Here is a 17,911-nt window from a genome sequence, read left to right on the forward strand (position 1 = left end):
TGCCGTAGTGAGGGACTCCGGATGAACATTTACCACAAGGGGATTTTTAACGTGCCCGCAATGCACGAGACATGGGTGTTTCTGCATTTCGCTCCCATCAAAATGCGGTCGCTGCACTGGAATTTGATTCTGTCATCTTTTGCTTAACAGTGCAACACCATAGCTGCTAAGCCAGCGTCCATGACAGTAGTGAAGCTTGCCTCCTGGCAGCATGGTGACGCAACAATTGAATTCCTTCTATCTCCTTTAATAATGAATTAATTTGAAAAATTCTTGTAGTAAAACACATCCTAGATGGCACCTTACAAGTTCCAGTTTATAACCAAAATTTCTAATAGGACCTTGGTGAGGGCCTCTTTAACAGCCTTTAATATATAACCAAAGCAGATGACACGGGCACCTGGTGGTTAGCAGGTACAATCCATATCCCAGACCATGGCTTTCAAGATTTTCAGCATGCTGCAGCCTGGTCTTGGAGGTCACACCCCCGTGCTGCGCTGGTTCTCAATGTTCTGGGTCCTGCGTCCTTTTCGGCAAGCAGTAATGCTGTTTTTTTTTCCGGTTTCACTATCACATTGTACCCTTTTGGACACTTTTCACAACACATCCTCTTGTATCTAAAACAAAATTTTGCACCGAGGCTGCTCAATACGAGCTAAGCTTTAATGCAGTCAAAAATTTTGTTGCAGTTGACATCTAATCCTTTCAGGCACCACATTTTACTTGAAAGAATAAGAGAAAAGATTTGCAATGTATGGAAGTTACGGATGGTACAGGGAGCAGTTTCAATGCCTTTTGCTTGTAGTTTTTGAAGTGGAAATCAGTTTTTTTTTTTACCTGTCCAATGCAGCATAGCAGACTACAGATTGCAAAATGGCTTACTAGCCTAAACGGTTTCTAATGCTGCCATGGCCTACTTAACTGCCATTATCACTGTTGAAATGTAAAATACTATTGGATCTAGTACAAGCTATCATGCAAAGGTTTAGAAACAAACCATACTTACAAGAGTAGTTCTTATGTGTCTAAAAATGACCAAACATACAATGTATGCAGTTTCAAATAAAGTACCTCGAGGGACTGAACCCTTGAACATGCTTTGTACACATAAATTGGATTAGATTTCAATTACAGTGCAGCATTTTAATGCCAGTGGTCTACTCATGAAGTCCTAAATCTTTGCCACCACTCAACTTCAACTAACAATCCAGTGTTGGCACCATCACTTTTGCTTTTTGGTTAATACGGAGAAAGCATATTTCCGCTACAGAAAACTGTTTGCATTCAGTATTCATATTCCTTGTTAAACTATTTCTAGACAGCTCCAGTGCAAACACACACAAGTGAAAAAAAAATGAATGGGCAACTATACTTGTTCAGCAATGATGTTGAGGGAAGATGAATCTGTAACTAGCCTGATTAACCACATTGCACAAAGAGTGGCACTGGAAATGGACAATTACATTCAGGGTTGGATTAGGAATCAAAGGGGCTAGATTTGGCTCCATATTTGCACACAGTGCAGTGCATTTTTATGTGTGAATGGAACATTAATTTTGCACATTGTTGCTCTGACAATAAAGAAATTAAAGAAGAAAGTCGCAGATTTGCCAAAAAGGCAAGGCATTGATAGTGATAGCAATATATTAACACTTGTAGTTTTACAGGCCATGTAAATTGCAATAAACATTTGCTTACCAACTAAACAAATACTGTGTCACGCATGCACAGACAAACATGAACAGACACTTGATCACAACGAGCACTTGTCACAATGCTGACACAATCGGGAGGGCCAGCAGAGCAGAGCGTGCATGCATGTCTTAAAGCAAACAATTTGTACAGCTGCTTGCTTCACCATTTCAGCTATGCTGCATCTCCAAAACTCAGATTACACACCTCCAACACTTGGCATTCATAAAACCATGAGCGATGCTCACCCTTCAACCTAGACCCGCAGCTGATGACCAACATACAGATCTTGGCCACATAGGCAGCCACGGAGGGCAGAGGAGGAGAGGTGTGCTCTCCTCCTCTAGTCCAGCCACAGGGTTGCACAGGCTCAATCAGGTGACTTACAACATCGGGCGCACGGGGAGACGGCGCGCATCGAACCACCATACTTGGTGGCTTGAGCTCTCATTCTTGGCCTCACCCCAACAGTATATCAAGTTACCATCAACATATGGCATGCGGGCCACTCATTCTCCTCCACACTTGTACTTTATTTGGGACAGCCATGGCGGCGAAAATGTGCCCGGAGTGTCGATATAACTGCTATTGCAATAAAATATAAAAACAAACAAATCTGTGGCTTTTTTAATTACCTCACTGCCCTTAATCCACCTGTTGAAACAACAAAGTTCTTGCCACGTTCATGTTGGTAGAGCCAAATGCACAGTTTTCAACCTAGCTGAAAAAGCACTGTAGCAGAGTGCATTTCAACAGCAGCTTGAACTGCGCTGCAACACAGCTCATTTGAAATCGTGAAACACAATGCATAACTAAAGAGCTCCCAAAAATTTAAAAGAAAAAGGCAAGAAAAATTATAAGCCTCCTACACTCAATATAATTAATACTGCCTGTGCAAAAGTTCTTTTTTATTACTGTACAGTACCACAAAAATAAAGTACAAAGCACGTGGAGGCTCCAGCATCAGTTTAAGGTGCACGACCAGGCCAGCTTGCTTACAGAGAGAAGCTGATTGATCAGGACACTTGAGCGTTAAGAGATTAATGAACCTGACAACCATTGTTTCATGAGCCTAAAGAATGCAAAAAGAAACAATATGCTTGCTGCAAGGAGCCATAACAAAATGCTTCCTGCACAATAGGCACATACCAGTTCGTATACTTGTGAAAACACGGCTTTCTCATAAAACATGGGCAGCACTATGGCTTATATTCAAGCCATAAAGTCTGCATATTGTTTCATGTGGTCTAACTTAGAACAAGGCATACATTACGCATATTTCAATTTCCTTTTACTCAATACTTTTAGCAAAAATCGCAATTATTCTTTTTGTTCATGCTTCAACATACTTTTGTATTTTCACATGAAAGAATTCTTGAAAACTATCTGAGAAATTATTTTTCTTTTACTTAAACTCAGAACATCATTACTTAAGCTATAATATTATGTACCACGGTATATGTTGCGACTAGTAAGTTTTCAAATAAACTACAGAAGCAGCGAAAATGAACACATTCCTGGCAGTAAGGAAAGAGTTAACAAGTTGTCTAAAGCAAAGGCAATTTGTATTCAAGGCAGCTTTAACTGACTTTTTTTCACAGTCACTTATAATCAGCAAATCACACTTTGTGTAACTAAAAGTAAATGGCACACATTACAATGATAGAACTACACTGGCTCAAGATCTAGGAGTAAGCCAGGTGATGCGACTGTCATTAGCAATATTATTTACCCACAGACAATAATGAAATATCACCTAAATTATCCCAGCTAACATCAAATGCAGTTCCAGAAATATTTTCTGTATGCTTCTTGGACCACTTGCAGTTAGTTGCCAGCAGCCTGCATGTTACCCTAACCTATCAATGAAATATTGCTGACAAATGACACACAAGCTTATCTCCTCTTTGAGGCAGTTGACTAAAATAAGTGTACACGAAGAGAATGACCGAAAAAGAACATGATAAAAAAAAATTTTTAAGGCCCAATCCACTCTGTGAAGGTGGAATGCCAGCGAAGCTGCTACCATCCACTTAACCTATTCTAGTCTAACTAATGAAATGAGTATGCTGCAAACTGCAGTATATAACTGCACACCTCATAATCAGACACGGCGTCTCCAGGGAACGCACAGCGTTTCTTTGCGGCATTCTTTACGGTGGAGGTGTGCGACAAGTTGTCGCGGAACCACAGGCGGTTGCGCACGGTGCAAGAGAATCCGAATTCCATGTTGAGGAACTTGCGCTTGAATTTTGAAGTCACTCCCTTGAACGTGGCGATCTTGTTGGTGTGGCACTTGCGGCGTTTCGTTTCATTCAGCACTTCTCGTCAGAGCTCGAGTGAGCGCGTCACTTGCACACGAGCCTAGTTTTCTGTGGATCACCATGAAAGAATCACCAATTTTTAGAGGCAAACAGCTTCGCTATAAAAAGCTTTTTTGGTGTGTAAAGTGAAAGTTATTGTTTAAATGTACTATCAGGGCAAATGAAGTACAAGCAGTGGAGTGCGTTTCTGAAGCATAACTGAAGGTACAGTCAGCCAGTCATCCTTGCCAACATGCGCATGTGGTTTTTATGCGGACTGCAGGTCAACGCTTGTTTCCTGACCTGACCCGCTGCAGTGCCATTTTCACCATGCCAGTACCGTCGTCACTTGTGAAGCATGATATCGCTAATACGTGCTCGGTTTCCAGACCTGCATCGCTTTTGTTCTTACCATCAGTGTTTCTGTACGAGTGACGACAGCACTAGAAACCATAATGGTAGTGGCAAAATGGGTATGGTGCTTCAGCAGGCTGGCTTAAGAAACAAGCTTCAAACAATAAAGTAAGGTGAGCAGCACCGCAGTTTGCATGAAAACCATAAGTGCGCATGACGTGGACAAGGATGACTGGCTGACGGAGTGCATTGTACCTTCAGTTATGTTACAGGCAGATGCTCTGTTGTTAGCATTTCACTTGCCCTCAATATAACATGCAGAATTGTGTTATACATACATCAATAAAGTCTATAGATGCACGCACACATCCATGACAGTATACACACATTATAGGCTTTTCTGGGCAGTCAGCGTTTTTATTTCGTTTTTAAACTGCGAGCTAGGCTCGCCATAAAAACATCCCACCCCTCACACTTCTCCTAAGAAATGACCGTGCACACATGGAAGCTCATGACTATTCCTCACAGATATTTTGCTTCCACAAATATTCTTCTTGGTATGGTTCGCCGTCGCAGGAGGCCTTGCACGTATAGACTAATAATGTTCCCCAGTCCAGGCTATCCACTGTCGACTCTGTAATGCTGTTGAGCAATTGAGGCATAACTTGGAACTCGAACTGCCTCTCTGAACCGCAGGAACAACAAGGCACGTCGCCAGGGTCACCTGTACTGGCAACTAGGAGAGGCGTACCACCTAAATTGTACCGTAGCACCTGATCAGGGGCTTCCTTAATGGTCTTCTTGAATTTCCAAAAAGCTTTGTCTTGGCAGGTTGCCGCCATCTTGTTCAAGTCCGCGACATCTGCGCCGTCACTTGAACACCCCGGATGACTGGTTACATAATCGCAGTAGTCTGCAAGTCTGTCTTTATCTGTTTTACAGCCTTGGTCGTCGTTGCAGGCGTCTTTTTCTGTCTCTATAACCAGCTCGTACTCAGGAAACAGTGGCGCCGAAGTCCTTTCGCAGCTATCGACGCACTGCGAGTTGCAGCGAGCTCGGTGACCATCTTTCCAATCCAATATTTGGTGAGACTTGGAACAGTAGTGACGGCTACGGCATTTCGAGCAGGCCTTGTCGCCTAAAGCACCGCACACGGCGCAGATTTTGCAGAAATCTTCAGCCGAAGGGCTGTCAGAGCTGTCAGGAGATTCCATAGGAGGTTTGATGCTGTAAAACATGTTTTCTTCCGGCAGCTGCGACCGCAAAACTATATAGCTGCCGACGTCGTGCTTATTTGCACAGTTCGGAGTCACGCAAACGAACACAAAGAGCGTTCTGTGAAAAGCGGAGTCGACGTCATCGCGTGGAGCATACAACTGCAGAAGCAAAAGGCATGGCTCACCGCAGTTACGGCAAGTAAGACGTTTGCCATTAGGAACATCTTTCAGATGAAGCCAAGCTGGTTTTCCACCTACTTTGCTGGGAGTATATGTGCTCCTTAGCGCCCATGCCTCACATTTTTCAAGAAATCCCAACTCGACGACACAGCGTGGCTGACTTGCCATCGTGGACATGGAAGTAGGAATGGAAAATATATCGAGATCCATGGTGGAGAGTGGAGATGGTGGAGATCGTCCAAATGACGGTCGCCATTTTGCCAGTACTGCAGAACTTAGCCAATCCACTGGCCAATCCTTAACTCACGCGCCTTGACGTCATGGCACTCATTACCTCACCACTAATATAATTCTGACGTGCTCACGCTCGTTAATTTGTCTGTTAACCTTGTTAGCTGATCCATAGCCGCTTGATGGTACCTGATCACTGTCTGAGAAGTATCAATTGTCAACGTTGCTTGAAAATTTGAATTAAAACAAATCAGCAGTAAGCTCCTTTCTATGTTGATTACTTCCTTCACGTCTGAAATCAATGGCGGCGCCATGGCAACGGCTTCATAAAATATAAAGTAGCAAAGATTAACGATGATAGTCAGGTGCGTTTTTATTTTAGAAACCTTAAAAAAAATGTTTATCTTAGTGCTCTTTTGAGTTAACTGGTTACATCATGACTATACTTAATAGTGGATTGGCTATAGATTGGCTAAGTTACTCGACTACCATTGAAATGGCGGCCTCCTTCTCCACGATGGCAGATGAGGAGTTACGCTGTGTTGTTGAGTTAGGATTTCTTGAAAAACGTGAGGCATGGGCGCTAAAGAGCAGATATTTTCCCAGCAAAGTAGGTGGAAGACCAGCTTGGCTTCACTTGAAAGATATTCCTAATGGCAAACGTCTTACTTGCCGTAACTGCGGTGAGCCATGCGTTTTGCTGCTGCAATTGTATGCTCCGCGCGACGACGTCGATTCTGCTTTTCACAGAACGCTCTTTGTGTTCGTTTGCGTAACTCCGAACTGTGCAAATAAGCATGACGCAGGCAGCTTTATAGTTTTGCGGTCGCAGCTGGGCAAAGAAAATTCGTTCTACAGCAGCGAACCTCCCGTGGAATCCCCCGACACTCCGAACAGCCCTTCGGCGGAAGATTTCTGCAAAATATGCGCCGTATGCGGTGCTTTAGGCGACAAGACGTGCGCTAAATGTCATGGCCGTCACTATTGTTCCAAGTCTCACCAAGTATTGGATTGGAAAGACGGTCACAAGGCTCGTTGCAACTCGCAGTGCTTCGATAGCTGCGAAAGGACTTCGGCGCCACTGTTTCCAGAGTATGAGCTCGTTACAGAGACAGAAGACGACGTTTGCGTCAACGACGAAGGCTGTAAAACGGATGAAGAAAGGCTGGCGGACTACTGCCAATTTATGACCAGTCATCCGGAGTGTGAAAGTGACTGTGCAGATGTCGCGGACCTGAACAAGATGGCGGCAACCTGCCAAGATAAGGTATTTTGGAAGTTCAAGAAGACCATTGAGAAAGCACCTGATCAGGTGTTACGCTACAGTTTGGGTGGTACGCCTCTCCTGGTTGCGAGTAGAGGTGACCCTGGCGACGTGCCTTGTTGTTCCTGCGGTTCACAGAGGCATTTCGAGTTCCAGGTTTTGCCGCAATTGCTTAACAGCATTACGGAGTCAACTATGGATAGCCTGGACTGGGGGACATTATTAGTCTATACGTGCAAGGCCTCCTGCGACGGCGAACCGTACCAAGAAGAATATTTGTGGAAGCAAAATTTCTGTGAGGAATAGTCATGAGCTTACCTGTGTGCGCCGACTTTGGAAAAGTGTGAGGGATGGGATGTTTTTAAGGCGAGCCAAGCTCGCCGTTTAACTAAGCAGAAAGAGCGCTGGCAGCCTGGAGAAGCTTCAAATGTATGGACACTGTCACGGGGATGCGTGCGTTTGTGCGGACGCTATTGAAGTATGTATCAGACAATTCTGCACATAGTACATTTAACCAATAACTATTGCTTTGCACATAAATAAAAGTGGTCTTGTCAATAATTTTCTTTTTAGGTTACTCTCTTCTTACACTTAAAGAGAGGAGACCAACTTCTGTGTCGTCTGTGAGCAACGTTGAATTAGACTGCTTGCAACTGGGGAAGTGCATTTATTATTTAGTGCATATGCAAGTGGCACAACAAGCAGACAAAATATTTGTGGGATTTGAGTGCATGGGGGCGGGGAGGCAGGGGGGGAGCATTTGACTTGCAGAATTTAGGTGATGTGTCATAATTGTGTGCGTTTGGAGTGGCAGTAAGAATGCACATTGAATTGAATTGAATTTTATTCTTGAACAAATACACAAGGAAGGAGTAGCCACAAAAAGCTACTGAGATTAGTAGCTTGACGAGGTGGCTGCCCCTTTACACAGCAGCAGTTAATAATTCTGAACTCTCGCTGTAAAAAGAGTTGTTCTTTTTTGTGGGTGAACAGTATGTCTGGAGTAAACGATAATTATAGCAATCGTGGACATTTATAACCGTAAGTTTAAAGAGTTGCTGTGTGTGAAAATCATATGGGACGTTTGCAATTATTCTCAAACTTCTGTTGAATTAGGAACAGTCAGTTTAGATTCGTTTTTGTTGTTGTGCCCCATATTAGGTGGGCGTAGGATAACTGAGAAAGCGCTAACAAGTTATATAGTAGTAGTTTTATACGTTGAGGAATGATATGTCTACATTTGTTCAGCATACTCGCAGTTTCGCACAATTTTTTATGAGTTTCGCGGATATGGTCATCCCAAGTTAAAGTACTTGAAAAATATACGCGCAGCACTTTCATGCATTGTACTAGTCATGGTGGTCACAACCACCTTGTGTAATCCTAGGTCCTGATCCAGTGTAGTTGGATCTTTACACTGTGGGCCATTTACTTTTAGTTATATGAAACGTGATTTGTTGATCATAAGTGATGATTGGAGTTTTTGGTTTTTACCGATAAATGCCAAAAGCTAGCTGCTGATTTGAAGTTTGAGAATTCGGTTTAAACCGAAAAGTACTGAATTTAGGAATTTGTCATTGCACTGAATTTGCACAATGGGACAGAGCCCTCCCAAGTGGCTTGGGTGCTCATACAGAAGCTTCCGCTTGTGCGGGGCCAAGAGTTGATTTCTGCACGAGCAGGTTTTGTTTTTGCCAACCTTGCCCAAATACCAGGGCCCTTGCCAACCGCATCATGACAAAGGTGAGTGGATAAGAGAGCGTTTGTGTGCGTCCATTCCTCCCCAATCTTTCTGTGGATATCCTCGTTGTGTCTGACTGTGGAAAACTTGAAGGGAATGTGGTAATGGGGTTGATGCCTTCCAAGCAGGAGCAGTCATCAGTGCATACTCTTTCCCTGTTCTTTACTCCGATACTCCCACTTCTCTCTGCTGACTGCCATTCAGGTGTCAGCCATGTGTGCTTTTTTCTTTTTTTTACAGCGAAGCTGTGTATGGCTAGCCAATTCGTCCGTCCGTCTGTCGGTCGCCTGTAAGCCTAAAACTCCTCTGGCACAACCCCGTGCACATGTGAAAAAAAAAAAAAAGAAAGAAAGAGAGAGGAAGGCGCGCGATTAGCTAACACCACCTAGATAGCACAAGGCCTGTTTACTCTGATCCATAATTTCGCGCAACCTGGCCCGAAATTCCCATTGACAAGGCCGGCATGACTAAAATGGTGACGTCAAAATCAGTGTTGCCTACTCAGAAACATCCCCTCTAGATTTTCTGGCAGTCACGCCAGGTAACATGATATCATGGATCGGAGTGAAGAGGCCTTGTGCTATCTAGGTGGTGTTCGATTAGCTGTGCCAGTAGCGACGTCTTTGATCTCCATCGCAGTGGAGCGCACGTGCAGCAGTTTCTCTCCAAATAGCGCTGAGACGTGAATTAGAGCTATCACGCACTAGGCAGAAAGAGCTAGAACGCCAAATAGCAGAGCTAATGAAGGCAGTGTAAGACCTTAGGTCGAACAGCCCTCCGCAGCCACAAACCGTACAAGCCCAAGCCCCATGGCAAGCAGGCAACGAGGATATCGCCAAGTTTAAAGCAGAGATTCAGCAAATGATGCAGCAACAGCAGCAACAAATGCAGCAAGTGCAATTACAAGTCGCAGAGCTGCAGAGCAGCATCCGCAAGCAGAAGTTTGCCGAGAACATTAGAGAGAAGGCCTACCACCGCCCCACGCTGGCATCCCTCGCCGACACATCCGCAAACAACACCGAGGCTTAAATATGGCCAGTACAACTTTAAGCAAGCAAGAAACCTTAGATATATGGCAATGGAACTGCAGAGGCTACCGTAAGAAGCAGGGCCTCCTCCAACAATACGTTCACACACAACAAACACCGCTCGACATCGTATCGCTTCAAGAGACGGGCACGACACCAACACTCGCAGGATACACGTGTTACGAGACTCAAGAGAAAGGAAGAACGGCAACCCCTAGTCAGCAAGGCACTCATCGCCATAAGCCACGACAGGATAGCTGACACCGACGTAGAGCACGTGATTGTAGAAATTATACCAAAGAAGAAAAGAAAGAGGGGCAGTATATTTATTGTACATGCATACAGCCCCCCGAAACAGAGGAAGGCAAAATTCTACGAGCTTTCCCATGGTGCACGCAAACTAGCGAAAGCCAGCACGCTAATCATCCTAGGAGACTTCAACGCTATGGACAAAAGCTGAGGATACCAAACAGCAAACCCAAAAGGCAAAACGCTAGCGGAGGCAGCAGAGAACACCGACTGCAACCTCCTCACAGACCCAGACACTCCAACCAGAATCGGAAACAGCGTTAGTACCGACACACCTCACGTTCATACGAGGAGCGGAACAAGCAGTGTGGGAGAACCTGGCTAGTGACCACTACATACTCAAGACGCAAGTAACTTCGGACAGGCTAAGGCGTCAGCTGGGATCGGCAAAAATTATGGACTGGAGTGCTTTTCAAGAGGCATGCAATAGGAATCTCGCCGAGAACGGGATCCAATCGGTAGAAGAGTGGGGAAAAATGCTCAATGAAAAACAGCGCAAGTACACCAAAGAAATCGTGCGAACGACGCAGACGCCCGAGGTAGACGCTAGACTGCTCAAGCTGTGGGAAGCTAGATGCGGGCTCACCAAGAGGTGGAAGAAACAAAAATACAACAGGAAGCTAAAGATAAAGATCGCAGAAGTCACAGCGAAAGCAGAGGAGTACGCGGCGCAATTGGCAAGGCAAAATTGGCAGCAATTCAGCGACTCTCTCAATGGAACTTTGAACACAGTGAGGACGTGGCATATCCTCAAGGCTCTCGTAGATCTGACCAAGACCAAGGCAGAAAACAACAAAACCATTTACCGGTTCATCCACCAGTTTGAGGGACCAGACTCAGAACTCCTGGAGAAGGTACGTGTTAAGTGCTTCAGGGACACAAACACAGCAGCTTACGCAGAGCGCTACTGAGGAAGAGAAAACGTTAACCTGGACAGACCCATCACGCGAGAAGAGGTCTATGCAGCGATTCTAAACACAACCAGAAACACGGCCGCGGGTGCAGACAAGATCAATAACGCACTCATCCGCAACCTCAGCGAAGAGTTAGTCGCAGAATTAACCGACTTTCTCAACAAACACTGGGAAGCTGAGACCGTCCCCAAGGAGTGGAAGCATGCGGAGGTAGTCATGATTCCTAAACCGGGCAAAAAACTGAAAATTGAGAACCTCGGACCGATCTCGCTCGCATCATGCCTGGGAAAACTATACGAATGAGTGGTGACGCTGAGACTACAACAGTACATGGAGGACAACGAACTGTATCCCCACAACATGTTCGGCTTCAGAGCAAAATTACCGACCCAAGACGTACTGCTTCAAATCAAAGAACTACTCGGGAATGTCCCCAGGAGCGGGGAGAATATAATGATGGCATTGGATATCAAGGGGGCTTTTGACAATGTAAGCCACGAGGCTATCCTCACAGGCATGAACGACCTGAACAGCAGGAGGAGAGTCTAAGGCTACGTCAAAGCCTTCCTTTCAAACAGAACGGCAATGATTGGCCTGGGAGAGCTCCGATCAGAGAAGTTCCTTACTCCAAACAAAGGGATGCCTCAAGGGTCGGTCATCTCCCCCACGCTTTTCAACATAGCCATGATTGGCTTGGCAAAACAGTTAAAAGAAATCGACGGCATACACCATGCCATGTATGCCAATGACATCACCATCTGGGTTAACACAGGCTCGCTCAGAGAGAAAGAAGAGAAGTTACAAGAGGCAGCCACCTGCGTAGAGGACTACGTCAGAGCAAGGGGGCTAGCCTGCTCCACTAAGAAGTCCGAGCTCCTGAGAGTTTGGAGAGGAAAGCAAAACCGCACAGTCCCCACCAGCGACGAGTTAAAGCTCAACGTCTACCTCGAGGGGAAGCCAATACCGGAAAAGACGCTCATCAGAATCCTGGGGATGTGCATACAGTCAAACCAATTCTGCACCCACACCCTCGCCCTACTCAAGGTATCCACCCTACAAGTGGCCCGCATGATGACGCGCATCTCACACAGATGCCATGGCATGCGAGAGGAGGACACACTCAAGCTGGTCAGAAGCCTGGTTATAAGCCGAGTGGCATACAGCCTCCCATACTACAATGCCATCAAGAGTGAGGTACAACAGGCGGACACGATTCTACGCAAAGCCTACAAAACCGCACTCCACCTTCCCCACAACACCTCAACCGAAGAGCTCCTAGCTTTAGGACTACACAACACCTTCGAGGAATTGCAAGAGGCGGAACTAGTCTCCCAACAGTGCAGACTACAGCAGACCCCATCTGGCAGGGAGCTCCTGAAGAAACTAGGCTGCGCCGATCAACTTCAAGAGATACAGAGGACCGAAACGATTCCGGACGAGTATCGCAACACACTAAAAGTAGCACCCATACCCCGGAACATGGATCCCAACCTACACAAAGCACGCAGAGAGGCGAGGGCTGAACACCTACAAAAGACACTAGCACCCCAAGAAACGACGGTATATGTGGACGCAGTCACATATGCCAGAGCAGCGGGGCAGAGCAACAGCAACGCGGTAACAACAGTGATTGATTCGAACCTATGCGAGATCACCAGCGCATCACTACAAGGCTGTACGATAGTCGAGGCTGAAGAAGCGGCCATCGCTCTAGCGGCAGCGGAGGATTTCGGTCTAAACGGTCTCTAACAATCCTTACAGACTCACAAACGGCGTGCCGCAACTACCTACGTGGAAAAATAGGGCACGGAGCGCTCCGCATACTCCGCTCCGGAGACCACATAACACAACGACAACCAAAAGAAGAACCAATTAGGCATACGATAGTATGGACGCCGGGACACACGGGAGTGGCAGGGAACCAAGAGGCGGACAGGATAGCTCGAAAGTACACTTATTACCGAGCATCCAACGTAGGCGACCTCAAGGGGACCGAACCTGTACCCCAAGACTATTCGGCGATACTAAATTACTACAAGGACTGCAGAAAGCGGTATCCACCACTGCACAACTCCCTTAGCAGAGAGGACTCTGTCGTGTGGAGGCAGGTGCAAACGGGCTCATACCCGAACCTAAACGTACTCGGGAAAATGTATCCGACACAATACAATGATAAATGCCCCTGGTGCTACGAAACATCCACGCTGTATCACATAACGTGGGCATGCCAGAAGATAGACGTACCCATTATACCAAACCCGAGTGCGGAGCAATGGGAGGGAGTGCTCTCCAGTGATCGCCGGGTTGACCAAGAAGGTCTGATTCGGTGAGCACAACTGGCAGCAGCATCCAGCGGAGCCCTGGACTAAGGGCAACCGACCGTTGTGCTAGAAGATGGACGAAGCCATCTGAAGACCGCAGAAGACCAGCGAATCTAGAGCTAATAAAGTTTTTTACTCACTCACACTCTCCACCTCCGAAATGACAAGGCCACGTGCCATACATACTCCTTAGGAAGAGGCAGCTTTCGATCCGCAACACCGCTAGCAGAACCAGGAACGAGCTCATCCACGGCGTGTGGATGCTGCAGCCAGGGCACAAGAACAGGCTCAGGTAGCTGAGCGCGAACAGCAACTGCGTACCGAAGATCTGGCAGCCTACCAAGCTGTCATTTAATGAACCGTTGGAATTAACCCGGTGATATACACCGGGGCAGCACGTTTCAGCTTTGGTGGTTAGCCCTGTGTACGGATGGAGTGCTTGGGTGGAGACTTTTTATTTCATTTAGTATGTACCTATTTGTTAAATAAACAAGCAATTACATGCTAACTTGTGGACACAATAACTTAGACAAGTAATTTGCCTTTAGGAGAAAGCTTTCTCAAAGAATAATTTAAATAATTGGGTAATTTGCCTTGCTGCCTTTTAAGACAATAAAGCTTTCTCGTTTTGCTGTTTCCCTCCCAATATAAATTTTTGTGAGCAGTTTTTCAAAGTGCTGATAATGCAGAAAAAGGTGTTACTGCAAAAAATAGGTGTCGATAAGGAATGAATTTTCCCAGGAAAATAAATGCCAATAAATGCCTCCTGAATTAAAAAAAAAAATGTAAGCAAATATGATTCTCAAGAAAGTGAGTTAAAGCTACCTTGAATGCAAATTACTAGGTGCATGCAAATATTCCAAGTTTGCTATACAAATTGAATAGTCCCTACTGTAGTCCCTGATTTGTATTCAATTTGAGTATTCACTATTTGAAGTTGTCAAATATTTGTTTCTTTCGAATATATAAGGATAAAAATACTTATTGCAGTCTCGAGGAAGACAGAACGATGGATGTGAAGGTTTCGTAATGATTATGCTGCAGCATAGGTGCAGTTGTTGGGGTGGGGCACTGGTATTTGAACGCACAGGGCAGATAACTTCTAGTCGCTCAATAAGAATGGCTCGCTTTTAGGTATTCTACATATAAACTTGTTCCGATTTATTTAATTTAGCCAGTCTCTCCATGTTAGCATCCATTTAAAACAATGTGCATTGCTATAGGATCACACTTCTCTCCTTCAGCACACACAGCACTGCATGTGCATCTGGTAACATGCTGTTCCCTTGTTTCATTACTGTTATTACCATGGTTCCTCAAGTAATTGAAACCGGTTGTTTACAATCATTTACAAGCTCAGCTCCTCAGTTGCCCGATGGCCCAATTGTGAATGGCATTACACGCATCTGTGAATGTAAAGCCCCTTCAGGCATGAATAATTGACTGTCTACAAATGGGTTAAATTTGCACTTTATTCCAAGGCACTTGACACGCCATTGCAAGAAAGACAAGGTTGTAGAATGGTGCCTTATGTATTTGTAGTGAACTGTAATAATTATGGAGTAATGAAATAGTGATTGTGCGGTCAGTCATGTGCTTTTGCATAAGAATTGAATCGGCAGCTTGAAGTGCATACACAATGTAATTATCAGCTGCAAGCATTATGAGAAAGGAAAAATCATTATTTCACTGTTACTGTCGGAACTTGGCAACATGACAGTGCTGTCAGAAAAGTGGTTGTCTGTAGTACACAGTACGTTGAAGTGAAATGGAGACGCATTAAGTATGCAGGGGGTTTGCCTCACATGAAGCTCAATATCTGTCGCTTTTTTTTTTTTGCCCTTGTTGGACGTATAACTGGCAAAAAAGAAATTGCGCACACAAATGTGTGCACCATACCTGAAAGAGATGTAAGCCTGATTTCTTTTTTACCAAGTGCAAACTTAATATATGAAATATTAAGTAAATATAGAAAATATTGGATATAAGAAACCAGTAAATAAGAAAGTATAGAAAATTTCACTATTTAAGCAACCCTGCAAATTACCTTTGCCTCTGGCAACTTCGTAAAGGGCTGAATGGAGGATGAGGGAGAGGCATGATGCTGGGCTGGTAATGAGTGGCAGGCTTGGAATTTTTCTTGCTTTATTCCTTTAAACTGTTGGAGGACCTGTACATGCACATTGTGTATGGCCATTTAAAATTCACCATGCTGCAGTGCAAATCAAGCTTTGTTTAAACCTTACACTGCCACTCCCTAAATACCTTGGTGACCCACCCTTGCACAACACCTGCTTCTCCCGAGCATACTCATTTTGTGTTTTCAGTGCATTCTCTGCCTATCCCAAAGCAACTCGTGGAAAAAAAGAATGTTGTGTGTCTGTGTTGCTGTATAGAGAGAGGTCACTTAAGCACACAAAACTTGTAAGTTAAATTTGTGACAGCAGATAGAACAGACGTCTCTATGCTCTGCCCTTAGCCAGTGTGTCGGGTCCATCCGCACGTTCACAAGCAAAGGAATCTATAAAATATTGATGAATTCTGAATTGGGACACGATGATGAAGAACCAACTTGTATGTAGCCATGAAATGTCCACTAAACCAACATGTGGTAGAAAAAAAGAATGGCACTCAGAGGGTTGAATGTTCTCGGGCCACAGTACCCTTTCAACTAAGTTGTGCACATATAACCATTGGCTCACCAACTCTGTACTTGGTTCTATTGACATGAATATGACAATAGCTTTGTTGGTTCAGAGCTGGTTCAAGAGCAGTAATGCAATTAAAAGAGCCACAATCTTTCATTTCTCTATAGTCTGCCCAACAACTCTAGGAAATTGATGTACCATTCACTGTATTAAATATGCACTATGCAGATGTGGAGCCATTCGATTCTTAATCGAATCCTGGAGATAAATTGCCTAATGCCACTCTTTGTGCATTGTGGTTGGTCAGGCTAGTGGTAAATTAATACTCCTTCAACTGCACTGCTAAGCAAGCCTAATCTTCACCATTTTTTTTAAATTGCTTTAGCAATTATGGACACTGCAGGTGAATTTCAGTCGTCGACGTGGGGCAATAAGATCATGAGCACGCGCCGTATGCTGTAGGTACGAGGCAAAGCCTGCGAGGGTGAGCCGAAGATGATGGCTTAATTGATGCACCGCACGGCGTCTTCTCGTGCACGCAAGGGAGGGTGCTGGGAAAGATGCACACTGTCTTCTTGTGAGTGCAAGGGGGGAAGCAGGGAGGTGAGCTCGCACTGGGGAGGAGGGCGTGGAGTACCCTGCGCCCTCCACCCTCTCCTCTCCACCCCGTATCCTCTTGTAGTTCGGCCGTGGCTGCATCACCCTATCCTATAGGTAATTTGCAGTGGGTGCAAATGTAGGCGACCTGAGATGGCTGATGGCGTCTTGTGCACTGTGTTCTCGCGTGCCTAGTTCACGTTGTAGTGAGAGGCAGCATGGAGGAGAATTCGCTTGCCGCTGCTTCCGCTCTTCATGCCAACGTTGTGACAGCAACTGTTCACAGTCATCGAGTGAGATCTGGTCATGTTTGCCTATACACGCATGACACCATGCTTGTTATAATTTAATTAGTTAGCGAATGCCTACTGCAATTCATAAGGCCGATAAAACTACAAACCTTGCTTCGTGTAGTTTTCTTACACGTTGCTATCGCTGTCTATGTTTCGCCTTTCAGGCGAATCTTCGCCTTTTTCTCCTCTGTGTCTGCACTGGAGTTGTCTAATGCCCCTAACACATGGCCGTTCCAAAGGCTCATTGACCAGGAGACACCTATCGGGAAGGTGTTCACGTGGGTGACATATGACAAAGGAGTATCCTTTTCGGTGAAAGTCCCTTGTGGTAGGGCCAGGAGACATCCGAACACCATTGTGGGCCTAGAAGGGTAATGTCGCGTGCAGTTCTTACACAAAACAAAACTTGATGAAAGACAATGGCCCCTTATTACTAATTTTGTTGCTCAAAAAACTGATTTTATACGTAGCAGTGATGCAATTTGACCAGATACATTCCCTTTTTATTGTTGTGTCTGAAAACATAAAGAACTTACAAAGAAGATTGCACCGTACCATATATATCAGTGACGAAACTTCTTTTGGTAAAGGGTCCTTCAGCATAAAAGAGAGGGGTTCACTTCACTTGAGTTCGCCCGTGTGTCGGGGGCTGAATTTGAGCAGTTTCACGTAGCAGAAAGAACAGTTTCTTCGTATGAGCTAAAAGACGAAAGTGATAGTGCCACCGCTAGATCGTTAGTTGTAATGAGTGGTGACAAAGCATTGAGCAGCTAATGAGTACACCACCGGAGCTGGAATGCTATCTTTGGCCAGAATTGG

At 45.1% G+C, this 17,911-nt stretch overlaps 1 protein-coding gene and 1 pseudogene across 1 annotated transcript; one reads left to right on the plus strand and one right to left on the minus strand.

Moving 5' to 3' along the window:
- Window positions 1–2,585: 2,585 nt before the first annotated feature.
- Window positions 2,586–6,076, minus strand: LOC142563618 (programmed cell death protein 2 pseudogene; annotated as a pseudogene).
- Window positions 6,077–6,446: 370 nt separating this feature from the next.
- LOC142563608 (programmed cell death protein 2-like) lies at window positions 6,447–7,807 on the plus strand. Its single transcript, XM_075674187.1, has one exon. The coding sequence runs from the start codon at window positions 6,474–6,476 to the stop codon at window positions 7,545–7,547; it is 1,074 nt and encodes a 357-aa protein (XP_075530302.1). The 5' UTR covers window positions 6,447–6,473; the 3' UTR covers window positions 7,548–7,807.
- Window positions 7,808–17,911: the final 10,104 nt, after the last annotated feature.

Source organism: Dermacentor variabilis, chromosome 1 (genome assembly GCF_050947875.1).
Source record: "Dermacentor variabilis isolate Ectoservices chromosome 1, ASM5094787v1, whole genome shotgun sequence".
NCBI lineage: Eukaryota > Metazoa > Arthropoda > Arachnida > Ixodida > Ixodidae > Dermacentor > Dermacentor variabilis.

What these genes read in the sequence shown, in the direction of transcription:
- LOC142563608 (XM_075674187.1), top strand. Translation starts at nt 6,474, where the DNA reads ATGGCGGCCTCCTTCTCCACGATGGCAGATGAGGAGTTACGCTGTGTT.